The 17,116-nt window shown below is 41.8% G+C and overlaps 1 protein-coding gene across 2 annotated transcripts in view; it reads right to left on the reverse strand.

Moving 5' to 3' along the window:
* LOC110533613 (delta-sarcoglycan) overlaps positions 1 to 17,116 on the reverse strand; it is a 258,410-nt gene that overhangs the window by 65,920 nt on the left and 175,374 nt on the right. For both annotated transcript variants that reach the window (XM_021618007.2, XM_021618006.2), the window contains exon 2: positions 15,107 to 15,292. In XM_021618007.2, the coding sequence (XP_021473682.1) occupies positions 15,107 to 15,292 (186 nt within the window). The remainder of the gene's footprint in view (positions 1 to 15,106; positions 15,293 to 17,116) is intronic.

Below are 17,116 nucleotides of genomic sequence, written 5' to 3' on the forward strand. Positions count from 1 at the left end.
ATGATGCCATCTATTTTATGAAGTGCACCAGTCCCTCCTGCAGCAAAGCACCCCCACAACATGATGCTGCCACCCCCGTGCTTCACGGTTGGGATGGTGTTCTTTGGCTTGCAAGCCTCCCCCTTTTTCCTCACAACATAACGATGGTCATTATGGCCAAACAGTTCTATTTTTGTTTCATCAGACCAGAGGACATTTCTCCAAAAAGTACGATCTTTGTCCCCATGTGCAAACCGTAGTCTGGCTTTTTTGGCGGTTTTGGAGCAGTGGCTTCTTCCTTGCTGAGCGGCCTTTCAGGTTATGTTGATAGGACTCGTTTTTACTGTGGATATAGATACTTTTGTACCGGTTTCCTCCAGCATCTTTAACACCACTGAGGGGTTAAACTGCAGTACTATGAGCCATCCAGGGGCTACTACAGAAACACAACTGACTGGTTAAACTACAGTACAATGAGTCATCCTCAGGGAAAGAACACTAGTGTCTTTGATCTCAATTTTTAAAGAGACAATGACCTCCCTTTATCTTTAAACTCCTACTTTCCCTTGCCTTTTCATGTCACATGATCTATCTGCAGGTACAAACAAATTCCACTCTAAACAAAGGAATGGTGGTTATTACTATGTACATTTAAGTCTGTTCAAAGGGAGACCAAGGATGATGTAAGACCTCTAAGGGATCCATGACACAATGAAGGAAGGAGACTGAAAACATGCAGCAACTTTACAATATATTATTTGTAGGATTCTTTAAAGTGTCGAGTCATGGGAGAGAAAGTGGTAGTGTAAGGGGATGCTCTCCTAATATGGACAATGTTGTGGCAAATTCACTTGTATGTAGGCCTACAATCCACCCCTCACACTTTCAAACACAATCCAATTCCAGCCCATTCTCCAATCTGCTCTTCATTTTGTAAATTAATTACATCTGAATGGTGGAAAAACAAGCTGCCTATTTCTCCATGCTCTCTGTCTTTGACCTTTCCATGCTGTTTCTGTGTAGTGAGACTTAATTGTCCAGAGCGAGAGCCAGCCAGTCAGCGGCCCACACATCATCGACAGAGTTAGAATTAAACAGGCAGTGAATCCAGCAATCTGGAGTCTGCATGGGAGATAATGGGTTGTTTCAAAGCGAAGTGGACAAATTCGTGTAGGACAGAGACCGTTCTTCACGGGAAAACTATTATTCAGTTGATACAGGAATGGAAAGCGAAGGACCCTTTAGTGTAGCTCATTGAAACACTAACGGGAATTGGAAAATCAAAGCTCATCAATGTTCTTTTACCTCATTGTGTGTGCAGCTGCTGCAATATGTGTATGTGTCACCATCGGTTGTATATACTGTACAGTGCCTTCGGAAAGTATTTAGTCCCCCTTTCCCACATTTTTGTTACGTTACAGCCTTATTCTAAAAGGGATTAAATAAATAAAAAATCCTCATCAGTTTACACACAACACTCCATCATGACAAAGCAAAAACATGTTTTTACATTTTTTTTTTATAATGTATAAAAATAAAAATAAATGTACATTTACATAAAGTGGAAAGAAAAAGTATGTGAACCCTTTGGAATTACTTGGACTTCTGCATTAATTGGACATAACATAATTGGACATTTTCTGTAGTTGCAAATCAAGACCTATACAATGGTGAGGAGGAATTTTGGACCATTCCTCTTTACAAAACTGTTTCAGTTCAGCAATATTCTTGGGATGTCTGGTGTGAACCGCTCTCTTGAGGTCATGCCACAGCATCTCAATTGGGTTGAGGTCAGGACTCTGACTGGGCCTCTCCAGAATACATTTTCTTCTGAAGCCATTCTGTTGTTGATTTACTTCTGTGTTTTGGGTCATTGCCTTGTTGCATCACCCAACCTCTGTTGAGCTTCAATAGGCAAACAGAACCTTACATTCTCCTGCAAATTGGGAATTCATTTTTCTGTTGATAATAGCAAACTTTCCAGGCCCTGAGGCAGCAAAGCAGCTCCTAACCATGATGCTCCCTTCACCATACTTTACAGTTGGGATGAGGTTTTGGTGTTGGTGTGCTGTGCCTTCCTCCACGGATAGTGTTGTGTGTTCCTTTCAAACAACTCAACTTTAGTTTCATCTGTCCACAGAATATTTTGCCAGTAGCTCTGTGGAACATCCAGATGCTCTTTTGCGAACTTCAGATGTGCAGCAATTTTTTGGGGACAGCAGTGACTTCTTCCGTGGTGTCCTCCCATTGTTTAGTGTTTTAAGTATCGTAGACTCGTCAACAGAGATGTTAGCATATTCCAGAGATTTCTGTAAGTCTTTAGCTGACACTCTAGGATTATTCCTAACCTCATTGAGCATTCTGCGCTGTGATCTTGCAGTCATCTTTGCAGGATGGCCACTCCTAGGGAGAGTAGTAAGAGTGCTGAACTTTCACCATTTATAGACCATTTGTCTTACTGTAGACTGATGAACATCAATGCTTTTAGAGATACCTTTGTAACCTTTTCCAGCTTTATGCAAGTCAACAATTATTATCCTTGGGTCTTCTGAGATCTCTTTTGTTCGAGGCATGGTTCACATCAGGCAAAGCTTCTTGTGAATAGCAAACTCAACTTTTGTGAGTGTTTTTATAGGGTAGGGCAGCTCTAACCAACATCTCCAATCTAGTCTCAATGATTGTACTCCAGGTTAGCTGACTCCTGACTCCACTTAGCTTTTGCAGAAGTCATTAGCCTAGTGGTTCACATACATTTTCCAACCTACACTGAATGTTTAAATGATGTATTCAATATAGACAAGAAAAATATACAATAAATGTGTGTGTTATTCGTTGAAGCAGACTTTGTTTGTCTGATGTTGTAAGTCATCAAATCTAATTTTATGACCAATTTATGCAGAAATCCAGATAATTCCAAAGGGTTCACATATGTATTCAGACCCTTCACTAAGTACATTGTTGAAGCACCTTAGGCAGTGATTACAGCCTTGGTTATTCTTGAGTATGATGGTACAAGCTTGTCTGTGAGCTTAGGGTTGTTGTCCTTTGCCCCAGTCTGAGGTCCTGAGCATTCTGGAGTTAGTTTTCATCAAGGATCTCGCTATACTTTGCTCCGTTCATCTTTCCCTCGATCCTGACTAGTCTCCCAGTCCCTGCCGCTGAAAAACATCCCCACAGCATGATGCTTCACCATAGGGATGGTGCCAGGTTTCCTTTAGACGTGATGCTTGGCATTCAGTCCAAAGAGTCCAATCTTGGTTTCATCAGACCAGAGAATCTTGTTTCTCATGGTCTGAGAGTCATTTAGATGCCTTTTGGCAAACTCCAAGTGGGCTGTCATGTGTCTTTAACTGAAAGGCTTGCGTATGGCCACTCTACCATAAAGGCCTGATTTGTGGAGTGCTGCAGAGATTGTTTTCCTTCTGGAAGGTTCTCCCATCTCCACAGAGGAACTCTGGACCTCTGTCAGAGTGACCATCAGGTTTTTGGTCACCTCCGTGACCCTTCTCAGCCCGATTGCTCAGTTTGGCCAGGCGGCCAACTCTAAGAAGAGTTTTGGGGATTCCCAACTTCTTCCATTTAAGAATGATGGAGGCCACTGTGTTCTTTGGGACCTTCAATGCTGCAGAACATTTTTCATTCCCTTCCCCAGATCTGTGCCTCAACATAATCCTGGGTTGAATTTGGTTGATTGTGGAGGCCAGGTCATCTGATGCAGCACTCCATCCCTCTCCTTCTTGGTCAAATAGCCCTACACATTCTGGAGGTGTGTAGAGTCATTGTCCTGTTGAAAAACAAATTATCCCACTAAGCGCAAACCAGATGGGATGGTGTATCGCTGCAGAATGCTGTGGTACCTATGCTGATTAAGAGTATCTTGAATTTTAAATAGATCACTGACAGTGTCACCAGGAAAGCACCCCTACACCATCACACCTCCTCCTCTATACTCCACGGTGAGATCCGCACATGCGGAGATCATCCACTCACCTAATTTGTAATCATCAAACCAAAGGACAGATTTCCAATGTCTATGTCCATTGCTCGGGTTTCTTGGCCCAAGCAGTCACCTCCTTATTGGTGTCCTTTAATGGTTTATTTGCAGCAATTTGACCATAAAGGACTGATTCACGCAGTTTCCTCTGAACAGTTAATGTGTCTGTTATTTGAACTCTGTGAAGCATTTATTTGGGCTGCAATTTCTGAGGCTGGAAAACTCTAATGAACTTATCCTCCAGAGCAGAGGTAACTCTGGGTCTTCCTTTCTTGTGGAAGTTCTCATGAGAGCCAGTTTCATCAAGGCGCTTGATGGCTTTTGCGACTGCACCTGAAGAAACTTTCAAAGTTCTGAATTGACTGATCTTCATGTCTTAAAGTAACGTTTGACTGTTGTCTCTTTGCTTATTTGAGCTGTTCTTGCCATAATATGGACTTAGTCTTTTACCAAATCTTCTGTATACCACCCATACCTTGTCACAACTGATTGGCTCAAACATGTTAATTTCTTTCCATCTTAACTTTTAACAAGGCACACCTGTTTTTGAAATGCATTCCAGGTGACTGACTACCTTATGAAGCTGGTTAAGACAATGCCAAGAGTGTGCAAAGCGACCATCAAGGCAAAGGGTGGCTACTTTGAAGAATCTCAAATATAAAATGTATTTTGATTACCACACTTTTTTGGCTACTACATGCTTCCATATCTGTTATTTCATAGTTTGTCTTCATTATTATTTTACAATGTAGAAAATAGTAAAAATAAAGAAACCCTTGAATGAGTAGGTGTGTCAACTTTTGACTGGTACTGTATATTACATTTAATTTTTATTTTTGCCAACAAACAAAACGAAGAGACAAAACAACATGGTTTGTTAAATTTACAGTGATGGCCGATGAATCTCAAATTTTGAGGACAAATTATTGACAGATATCAATGAGCAGAAAAATGAATTGAATGGATGAATGGGTTGCATTTATTCAGCACTTTCATTTTCTAGGTGTCCAAGAGCTTTGCATTTTGGGGTAACTCAATTCATGCACCATGTACAGTATGTGTAGAACCTATGGTCTTATTTTGGAGACAAATGTTGCTGGGTCTGTCATGGTGTAGTTGCTTTTGATTAAGCGGACCAGGGGATAAAATAACCATATGTCTGTGTATTTCTCAGGTAATCAACATGATGACAAACGTGGCCTTCTAGCTTGTTGTATATTTAATTCCACATATATTACAAAGACAGACTATACAGTATACTCCCTAGACGTTTCTGCTGATGCCAGTGAAAGCAACACAAGACGAGTTGTCCAACACTGACTTGCTGCACAGACACAATCTGCAGTGTTCCATGAGAGAGAATGTAAGATAGAGAGAGACTGTGTGAGAGAGATAAAGAGAGTGAAAGAGAGAGAGAGATGGGGCATCAGAGAGAGAGAGAAAAAGTACATAGTAGTGAGCAGAGAGAACGACTGTGGAGAATGTAGAGAGACATAGGATAAACATCTCAGAGGTTAATAGAATACGACAAAATGTTCAGTGCAAAATGCAGAAAACTAGCGCTGCCACCGTGGCCCCTCACTGGCTTCCATAAACAAACAGAACCAGGGGAGTTATGCACCTCAAATTCTGAGGGGGCACAATGTATGAGAGGATGGTTGGGGGGTGGTCCGTAGGGGGGCTAGGCCCCTATGCATAAGTTGGAGACTAGCCTTTTCAAACACCTGAGACCGCTTTTTCCTGCAAATCTAGAGCCATAATCATTAAGTTTAATTCGATGTAAAAAAAAAAGTATATTTTTCTGTCTATTTAATCAGACCTCTGGAGCTGTCTGTATCCTCCTGACTGGTGGTTATTTATTTTAAGAATCTAAATATGCTTCTCTGCATCTCTGCTAAAATATGGATAAACGATTGAAAGGAAAGTGAGTCTTATTCAGTATATTTAGTCATTGCTTGCTTTTCTAAAGTCTACCAACTTTGCCAGCAAGCATGCCAGTTTAGATCGTAAGACAAGCTAGCTACTCTAACTTGATTGACAACCTGAAATGGAACCAATATGGGCTAGCTAAAGCCAACTTCATAAAAAAGTAGTATTACAGAGAAAAAAATTAAATAACAAAATGTAAACAATTCAAAAAATGTTAAAGGTCAAATCTAAGGGGGCATGCCCCTGTGCACCCTATGGGAATTATGCCTCTGAAGAGAAGAACAAGCTCCACGGCCCCTTTATATGACAGGCCCCGCTTAGCTCAGCCCAGGCCTGAGAGCACAAGCAGCACCAATGAAAACGATGAACTCGGTAAAGGCTGGCATCAAGTACTGGGGATTAAAGAAAAAGTAAACTTCTGAACAATGAGGTCATCCCAATAGTGACACTGGGGAATCGTGAATGTGCCGGCTTTCTGTTCTGTCCTCTCCTCATCAGAGATTGGTGTGCTATTCAAACGTGGGGTGAAGTGGTGGCACAAAGCATGGCCAGAAAACATAGGACTGGCCTGGGGATGAGAATGATATGTCTCTGGCCCTGTGGAGCGTAAAGCGGGACTGTTGCTGCTCCATCCTGAGCCCTAGATCAGTCTGCCCAGAGTGATGATCCATGTTCCAGAGAGAGGACTGCGAGGGCTATGGATGGATGTCTTGGGTGGAGCAGCTGCTCCAGGGAGGCCACCCATGCTCCCCTCTCACCACATTAGATAGAAGCCTCTCCCAGGCAAGGCCAGCGGCGCAGGATGGCCTGGCATGGGGCCCAGATAGAACCAGAGCAGCAAGGCTCCTGTTTGAATAGGATGGCTACCTCTGACTCTCAGGACAAAGAGCCCTGTAACCTTTCTGCCCATGGTTAAAAAATGCTGCAGCAGCACAGTGGAGGAGGTTGGGGAAAAGACCAGGTTTATGTAACCCTGCATGACTCATCTGTCTCCGACACGTGCCAAGACGTGTCTGAATCTGTACGCCCCACTTATCTCTCTTCCTGTTCTTAATGAGGAAGGTTTATTAGTATGAGTGAGTTTTACAGGAAGACCCAGGATAAGGACAGTGTGACTAATTACCATTACTGCTGACACATGATGTTAGTGAAGTTCGCCTTGTTAGCCCAGTCCAGAACAGTAAAATGATATGAATTTAAACGGGGGAACCCAGATATGACTACTGCCAATAGATCTGTCTCCGTTTCCCCATTAACTTTGTAATTGTGTGCTGCAATAGCAAGGAGTGCACTGTACTTTAATCTGTCATAATCTAGACCAGAGTTTCACTTGCATTAGAACATCCATATTTAACACGACGAGGAGTTCAGACAAGCACTAGGTCTCAAAGGGAGAGGGGGAGTCTGAGGAATTACAGCCTACTGTTTGAATCCGCTTGGTCTGGCATCAAGCCTGCTCTGTGACTGGACACTGACTCTGACTCCTACAGCTAGCTACTTCCTTTGATGTACTTTTAAGACACAGAACTGCAATTACTAAACGCTCATAAAAAGACAGCCTAGGGGATCAGAGACCTCATCAACTCTGTCATTGAAACACAACCAGCTCCAGCTTCTCAACCGATGCTTATTGCTTCCTCCCCAAGAGTTCAGTTAATTCTGGGGTGAAACTGCCCAGTAGGCCTGTGTATGTGAGTGAGTGTGTGGGGAAACGTGCAACGGAAGAGATTTGACTCATTCACTGTTGACCTGTAGCTCTGGCCTTCTACGTTTTGACAAGCTGCTTGTGAAGATGGATAGAGTGGAGGCTTGAATTAGAACTGGCAGTATTGTGGCAGTGCTGTTTATGATATGAATAACATCCTACATTTTGACAAGCTGCCTGTGAAGATGGATAGAGTGGAGGCTTGAATTAGAACTGGCAGTATTGTAGCAGTGCTGTTTATGATATGAATAACATTCTACTGATGAAAAGATCTTATGTATCATGACAAAAAAAATAAGTGACACCTGGAGGGGGTGGAGACAATCACAAGGACATATGAAACAGATCAGGGCGTGACATTATGATCTCATGCAAGCTGGAAAATAGTGGCAAATTGTATTCCCTGAGAAACCTAGCAGTCTGAAAATGGCTTATTTTGCATTACAATCACCTGGGAATGGAAATGTAATGGAAATATTTAATGAACATTTAATGGGAATATATTTACATTTCCTTGTCATGTTATTGAAATACTGAGGAGTATTACATGTGCATGTGAACTGTCATTCTGGGTTATACTGAAAAAATATACAGCAAAGATAGTTAGTTCAGGACTGGACATCTTTTTGTAGAAATACATAATGTAAGCATGCACAGACACACACACACGCACTCCCACCTACGCCCCCCACCCTCTCCACATTAATTTTCACAGTCCCACTGTAACTCGACTTTCATCCAAACCCCATCCTTGACGTGTCATGCAGCACTGTTGGGCTTCGGAGCAATTAAATACAACATAAATCTGTAAATTAGCCATCTGCTCTTCTGCCTCCATGGATCTCCAGTTCTGTCATCAAACTCTTTCCATACAACCTGTGACCTTGAGACCATTTAAAGTACATGAGACAGCAATACCTTTATAGTCCATGGGCCAGCAGGCCAAATTTCACATATTTGTCCACTTGGGGTGGCAAAGTCTAATGATAATTTTCATGTCTGTGGGTTATTTTTGTGGGTTATCGAAGGCAATTTGATAAGGTATTAACTTAATACAATACATATTAATATATGAAACAATTGTAATGGTAATGACATCTATATGTGCCCACCTTGGGGGGTCCAAGGTCATACATCCATGCATTTTTTTGTCTATGGATCCAGAATGGACAGTATTGGGATGTGCTCTGTTATCACATGGTACACTCTTAAATGAATGGGTTTCAAAAGGGTTCTTAGGCTGTCCCCATATAATATTTTTGGTTCCAGGTAGAACCCTTTTTGATTCCGGGTAGAACCTTTTTTTTTCCTGGTAGAACCCTTTTGGGTTCCATGTAGAACCCTCTGTGTAAAGGGTTATAGCTAGAACCAAAAAGGTTTTTTTCAAAGTTTTCTCCTATGGGGACACCTGAATAACTATTTCAGGTTCTAGATCAAAAAAAATGTGCTAAGGGTGCTTTCAGACCAAATTGGTTTGGAGAGTATTTCCTTAGTTTTGTTCGTTTGGACTGGTACTTGGGAGTGCACTAAACAACTCACCATGGTTGTTCAAAAAGGGTGGTCTCTGTCCAATTTCATTCATACCATGATGCGGTTCGCTGCAGGTGAGAACGTGGTCCAGACCATACACAGGAAAATCACCAGAGGTGTGCATTATTATTGGTTGTTTGAACCATAACTTGATATCTCTGAAACATTCTGTGAGTAGCAACGCATTGATGAACGCATCCGATGCAGATTAAGGGAGACGGGGCCTATACTGGGGATATAGGCTACTTATTATAGCCTACTCACCTTGCAGTTACAGCGTCTACTGCACTGTTTCCTCCTGCATGTTGTTTGAACGCCAAAGTGTAAGTAATATGAAGTTTGGGACAAGTTATGCTTCTTGATAATCATAGATTCATTTAACGTGAGCATTTTTTCAAATAAACAAATTACTTGAACATGTAAAACATATGGTTTTGTTTAGGCATTTTAGTTATTTGACATTTGGCAATGTGAAAAAGTACAATGTAACAAACAATTAAACTCTGATTCGAACTATATCTCAGAACTATGTATGAAAACAACCTTAGAGCGTACCCTAGAATCTGATAACTATACCACATTTTACACAGAACAATGAGACCCTATATAAATTCATCATAGATTTAGTCTATAATCAGTCCCAGCAGCCATTTATTTCAATGGGGAGGAACTGCATTGATTTTAAATGGCCAGAACTGAATAGAATAATTGGTGTAATAAGACCAATAATGGCTTAAAATTTGTGTTATAATGAGGACAACACAACGTGAAAGCCCAAGTATGTCAGTTATATGTACAGTGCCTTGCGAAAGTATTCGGCCCCCTTGAACTTTGCGACCTTTTGCCACATTTCAGGCTTCAAACATAAAGATATAAAACTGTATTTTTTTGTGAAGAATCAACAACAAGTGGGACACAATCATGAAGTGGAACGACATTTATTGGATATTTCAAACTTTTTTAACAAATCAAAAACTGAAAAATTGGGCGTGCAAAATTATTCAGCCCCCTTAAGTTAATACTTTGTAGCGCCACCTTTTGCTGCAATTACAGCTGTAAGTCGCTTGGGGTATGTCTCTATCAGTTTTGCACATCGAGAGACTGAACATTTTTCCCATTCCTCCTTGCAAAACAGCTCGAGCTCAGTGAGGTTGGATGGAGAGCATTTGTGAACAGCAGTTTTCAGTTCTTTCCACAGATTCTCGATTGGATTCAGGTCTGGACTTTGACTTGGCCATTCTAACACCTGGATATGTTTATTTTTGAACCATTCCATTGTAGATTTTGCTTTATGTTTTGGATCATTGTCTTGTTGGAAGACAAATGTCCGTCCCAGTCTCAGGTCTTTTGCAGACTCCATCAGGTTTTCTTCCAGAATGGTCCTGTATTTGGCTCCATCCATCTTCCCATCAATTTGAACCATCTTCCCTGTCCCTGCTGAAGAAAAGCAGGCCCAAACCATGATGCTGCCACCACCATGTTTGACAGTGGGGATGGTGTGTTCAGCTGTGTTGCTTTTACGCCAAACATAACGTTTTGCATTGTTGCCAAAAAGTTCAATTTTGGTTTCATCTGACCAGAGCACCTTCTTCCACATGTTTGGTGTGTCTCCCAGGTGGCTTGTGGCAAACTTTAAACAACACTTTTTATGGATATCTTTAAGAAATGGCTTTCTTCTTGCCACTCTTCCATAAAGGCCAGATTTGTGCAATATACGACTGATTGTTGTCCTATGGACAGAGTCTCCCACCTCAGCTGTAGATCTCTGCAGTTCATCCAGAGTGATCATGGGCCTCTTGGCTGCATCTCTGATCAGTCTTCTCCTTGTATGAGCTGAAAGTTTAGAGGGACGGCCAGGTCTTGGTAGATTTGCAGTGGTCTGATACTCCTTCCATTTCAATATTATCGCTTGCACAGTGCCCCTTGGGATGTTTAAAGCTTGGGAAATCTTTTTGTATCCAAATCCGGCTTTAAACTTCTTCACAGCAGTATCTCGGACCTGCCTGGTGTGTTCCTTGTTCTTCATGATGCTCTCTGCGCTTTTAACGGACCTCTGAGACTATCACAGTGCAGGTGCATTTATACGGAGACTTGATTACACACAGGTGGATTGTATTTATCATCATTAGTCATTTAGGTCAACATTGGATCATTCAGAGATCCTCACTGAACTTCTGGAGAGAGTTTGCTGCACTGAAAGTAAAGGGGCTGAATAATTTTGCACGCCCAATTTTTCAGTTTTTGATTTGTTAAAAAAGTTTGAAATATCCAATAAATGTCGTTCCACTTCATGATTGTGTCCCACTTGTTGTTGATTCTTCACAAAAAATACAGTTTTCTATCTTTATGTTTGAAGCCTGAAATGTGGCAAAAGGTCGCAAAGTTCAAAGGGGCCAAATACTTTCGCAAGGCACTGTATTTAGCAAAATATTGCCAGAATTGTGGTAAAAAAAAATTGTAGCCGTTTCAAATATATTACATTAAAACAAACGTTCAAGATGTCTAGTCATTAAAATGATACTGTATGCAAAATGATTCTATAAATTCTGGCACCATCAAGGAATATGATTTGAAACCTGCTCCGTTCATTGCACCCTGTATGAAATCACATAGGAATACATTACGTCCAGAAAAGAGGTCTGTTAACTGGTGAAGTATTAAAACCTTTATTGATCGGTCTCTAGTTACACTATTTATGGAAAAATAGGGATATCGTAGTATAGGGCCTACTGAAATATGTATTGGTTAGTGGCTGCTGACGGTTGTTGAGGGCATCAGCAATGGTCCAACTGCTAAAAGGCTGGATTGTTTTCTAATCACCAATTGGATCATTTATATTAAAGGTTCCAAACAGTGAAAATCATGTTTTTCATCAAATTGGATGATATTTGAATTGAGTTCATAGTAGGTTGACATAATTATGAAAAATGACTGTAACTGGTACATTGACAAAGTTGATCATAATGTTACTGGTCCCCTTCCCCCGTGTCAAACGCTTGGATTCAGGAGGCAGGCATATTATTAATTCACTTCATCAAATTTGTAATGATATGCATTTTAGAAAATTCAACATCTACTCTGTCTGCACAGCTTCCCAGGCATCCACCGCAGCAGGAATGCTGTGATATAAAATCAGCTTTCCCAAAAAAGAATGGGGGATAGATATGCTGTAAAGTCTGTGAAGACAGACCCAACATGCTGTAAGTCATATTAATTAGTTTCAAATCAATTGAGGATTTCAGGCACACAAAAAATTCCATATACAAACATTGAAAAGTTTCACAAAAAAGTGCTCAACCAAATATTGTATATTTACAATTGAGCGCTTTAAAAACACCAGAAACACATTGTAGAAAGAGTAGATCAGGACATCAACAAATTGATAACATCATAACTCAGAACAGTAAATAAAAGGACATTGAATTCACTACCCATTTAACATATCGAGCTGTATCACCGCCTGGTCGGCAACTGCACCACCTACAACCACAGAGCTCTCCAGAGGGTGGTGCGGTTTGCCCAACGCATCATTGGCCTTTAGGACACCTACAGCACCCGATGTCACAGGAAAGCCAAAAAGATCATCAAGGACAACAACCTCCCGAGCCGCTGCCTGTTCACCCCGTTATCATCCAAAAGGAGAGGTCAGTACAGGTGCATCAAAGCTGGGACCGAGAGACTGAAAACAGCTTCTATCTCAAGGCCATCAGACTGTTAAATAGCCATCACTAGGCGGCTTCCACACGGTTACATAACCCTGTAACTTAGAGGCTGCTGCCCCATATACATAGACTCGAAATCACTGGCCACTTTAATAATGGAACACTAGTCTCATATGCTATGTACTGTATTCTATTCTACTGTATTTAGTCTATGACACTCCGACATTGCTCATCCTAATATTTATACATTTCTTAACTCCATTCTTTTTCTTTTAGGTTCTGTGTATTGTTGTGAAATGTTAGATATTACTGCACTGTTGGAGCTAGAAACACAAGCATTTCGCTACACCCGCAATAACATCTGCTAAACGTATATGTGACAAAATACAATTAGATTTGATTTGAAACATTTCCCTTTTCAAAAACATTACAGGTTCCTGGATCTCCACTTCAACGAGGGGAAGCTGTGCGAGATATCCATCCCAGGCCTGACAAGGAGGCCATAGCTGGAGGAGTCTCCCGCTTCAATCTTCGGGGTGACTGACGCCCGCTTGATTGAAGCGGGGTACATGAGTCCCCATCCTCTCCTGCTCTCCTCCCCATCAATCTCTTTTTTTACGTGACATGTCTCATTTTGTTGCTTTGTATCATTTTATTCAGGCATTCGGACGAGAGATGAGTGTCACAAATTGTACAAATTAATGGGGTCCTGCACATTGTAGGGAGGCTGGTTGCCTATATTAGGCTTATAGCAACAACAACAAAAAATGTGTCACAATTATTTCTCATCTTTATTTATCATGAGTGTTCATGTTGATCAATATTTCAGCTATGCTGGCCAATTGTAAATGTCTGATGAATACATATTGTCATTTACAATGCTTATGCAGAAGCACCAATAAATTGTCCATGTTGTTTTCATGTACATTCCTTTATGCCTAAGTTTCTAAGGTGACTCAGGCTTTACTAATTCATGTGAAGAAGTGTATCAGTGAACTGTCTTCTCTAATTAGTTGCAAAACAATATAAATATATTTGCGTATTGCTGCTGTTTGTCTGATATTCAATAGTTCATTTTCAGTTCTGTTGACCATTTTGCAGAGAGAATGGGGTGAGGTGTACTATTTAGGCTTGGAATTAATATTGAGGCTTGGAATGAATCATGGAATTAATACTTTTTTGTTTACCTTGTTACCCGGGAACGACCACAAGGGTGTTTCTTGCTGTCAGTCAAGGAGAGCTCATGAATACAAGCTCCCCGCCCACATACATTAATCTTTTAAAGGGACTGTAGTTCCTTCCCTACAAGGATGATGGTAAAATCAAAGTTTTATACTGCAATTTAACTGGATCACTTTTCACCATGATATCCCACTTGCCATGACATCCCACTTGCATCTATTTGGATAAAGGTTAGAACCCTTATATAGCCACCCAGTGTCCAGCACAGATGCAGACGGACACCAGTTATCCAAATTGCTTTGGGTAACCACACCGATAGACCTCGGAGTGCAACTCAGATGAAACTCCACTGTGAAACATCAACCTGTTCTCATGGTTTATTCAGACAAGGAGGGGAGGCATGCAGCACTACAAGTATCTGACTCATCGCAGGTGCTGAGGATTACTAAGCAAAAAGCAGCCAGACACTCAAACGGCATGGCTCACAGGGCTTGAGCTACAGACTAATACAACAGATATGCAGAGAATCACAGTGGAAATTAATGTCAAACTCCGCAGTCTAGAGCTAAGTACTGTATGCACGGCATTAATGTGAATGGTACACATGTCTAATATACTTTAGTGTATGGCCCTGATGTCACCACTCTCCTTTGCTGATGTCACCCTATGACAATAAATGCCAACCTGCATCCTGCGCTGTCACCTCTCTCCTGTGCAGGAAGTGACAGTGTCATCGGTTCTAGACTTGTACTTTGAGGCCGTTGTACTAAACATGCCCTCAGTTGAACTCTCTCCGTGAGAGAAGAAAAGAACAGTGGGGTACTAACATGCAGGGATGGAAGTAGGGGAGAAATAGAAGGAGAGACGAGGGGAGGAGAGAGACCCCTAGCTTGGAGTTAGCTAAGTGGACTAAGACCATAGCAGATCGACCACTGAGAGTGAAAATGAAGTCGCTGTACTAAAGTGCCACAGCTCGCAATTACCAGCCCGTCATTATAGTCCCCCTGTGGAGAAAAACCCTATTATTCCAGCACACTTCTAAGCAAATCAAATAATCAATGCCCCAACAGTCATAAAAATAAATCACAAATAAAAAGAGACCGGCAGGTAGGGAGTAGGACTTACTATGGTGAAATTCATGACCTTTACTATCCAGATGGTTAAAGCGAGGTTGACCAGGATCAGGATCATTAACAGGAGCACGAAGAAGTAAAGGCAACGTTTCCGCCAGCCGTAAATTCCCACTTTGTACACATGTGGTTTCTCTGAGCTCTGGACATTGTTCCTATGAGTGCACTGTTCTTGGGTCATCTGCAAGAGAAGAAGAAGAAGAGGGTAAGTGACTTCCTGTAAATTAAGCCTATGCATTCTGAATCCAACATGCCCCAAACAGTACATTCTGGCTCTACTGTTGAAGCCGTAGTCAGCCATTGAGTTCGGACACAATGAAAGACAGTTTAGTTAGGAATCAAACTGATTCATTGTCCCATAAGCTTTCTATATATCCATTACTCCCTCTCCGCACCATTGATGTGCTGATAGTGTCCATTAATGATGATTCTAATTGTCCGCCTGTAAAGTGGGAGAAGGCACTGTTCACTTCAAGTTCCATAATAATAGCTTAATAACTCTGTGCAAAATACAATTTTACTTTCTACAGTGCTTTGAGTGGCTGGCTCCGCTGCCAAAGCCAATCGCATTTGACAACCACACAACGCTAACTGGTACAAATGACACTAGACAGCCCTCTAAAGCCAGTCAGCAAAACCAAAAATCTGATTGTACTGTTGCACTTCAGTGTTTGTATGTAGGGCATAGTAAACGGTAGGCATGTGCAGGGACACATTGTTTTGATGATGATGGTGATGATGTTGATGGAGAACATGACATTTACTTTGTGCATAGCTCTTATATTTCAGTCCTGAAGTTCCATATGAAATAGTGTGTACCAGTGTTCTTCCATACTTTTTTTCCAATTTTTTTTTTCTCCTCAATTTTGTGGTATCCAATTGATAGTTACAGTCTTGTCCCATCGCTGCAACTCCCGTACGGATTCAGGAGAGGTGAAGGTCAAGAGCCGTGCGTCCTCCGAAACATGACTCAGACAAGCCGCACTGCTTCTTGACACAATGCCCACTTAACCCAGAAGCCAGCCACACCAATGTGTCGGAGAAAACACTGTACAACTGGTGACTGTGTCAGCGTGCATGCACCCAGCCCGCCACAGGAGTCGCTAGTGCGCAATGGGACAAGGACAGCCAGGCCGGCCAAACACTCCCCTAACCCAGACGACGCTAGGCCAATTGTACGCCGCCCCATGGGTCTTCCGGTCTCGGCCGGCTGCGACAGGGCCTGGACTCAAACCATTGCGATGCAATGCCTTAGACAACTGCGCCACTCAGGAAGCACTTGTTCTTCCATCCTTACAGGTGCTCCAGACTAAATTGGTGTGGTTCAGAACAGGACCAAATACTCTATTACCTTCCATGAAGTCTATTTCACCACGTATTGCACCTCCAGGTTGGCATCTAGTCCTCCATTTCCAAAGTAAACATTGAGTTTAGAGCAGAACTGTGCAAAAACAGACTTAGTGCTTGATTAATTTAACAGGGGGTGTTAGTACTGGCTCAAATCAAGGCTTGCAGACTGTGGCTCACCAGATCCAGGGCCACCAGAGCATGACACAAGAGCAACACTCAACCTACACTACATCAACTAGGGGGGAGGAGGTTCCTTTCAGTCAATCTCACCAGGTAGCTGGTGATATAAAAAATGTATGTGGATACAGCTGTCAGCAACCCCGGGTGGTGTGTACACACTGTACAGTACAGAAACAAACCGACCGAGAGAAACAGGATTCACACACAGTATTATTACTGCAAACATGACTGTTTGAGTATTAACCATAACCCTGTTGGAGGCCATTGGTAAATCGTATCTCTGTGTGACCCACTGGTGGGTCATCTTACTGTACATCAGCCACAATAACCTCCTGTTGTATTACATACAGAGTTAGTCCCCTCATACATATACGTCTACTTCACACTATAGGGACAAGCCAAGCCAAGCTTTACTGGGGTGGCTTGGTTACGCATCCACCATAGTTGCTGTAACCGTGCTGGAAAAAGGACAATG

The sequence above is a fragment of the Oncorhynchus mykiss genome, chromosome 10 (assembly GCF_013265735.2).
Source record: "Oncorhynchus mykiss isolate Arlee chromosome 10, USDA_OmykA_1.1, whole genome shotgun sequence".
NCBI classification, from domain to species: Eukaryota; Metazoa; Chordata; class Actinopteri; order Salmoniformes; family Salmonidae; genus Oncorhynchus; species Oncorhynchus mykiss.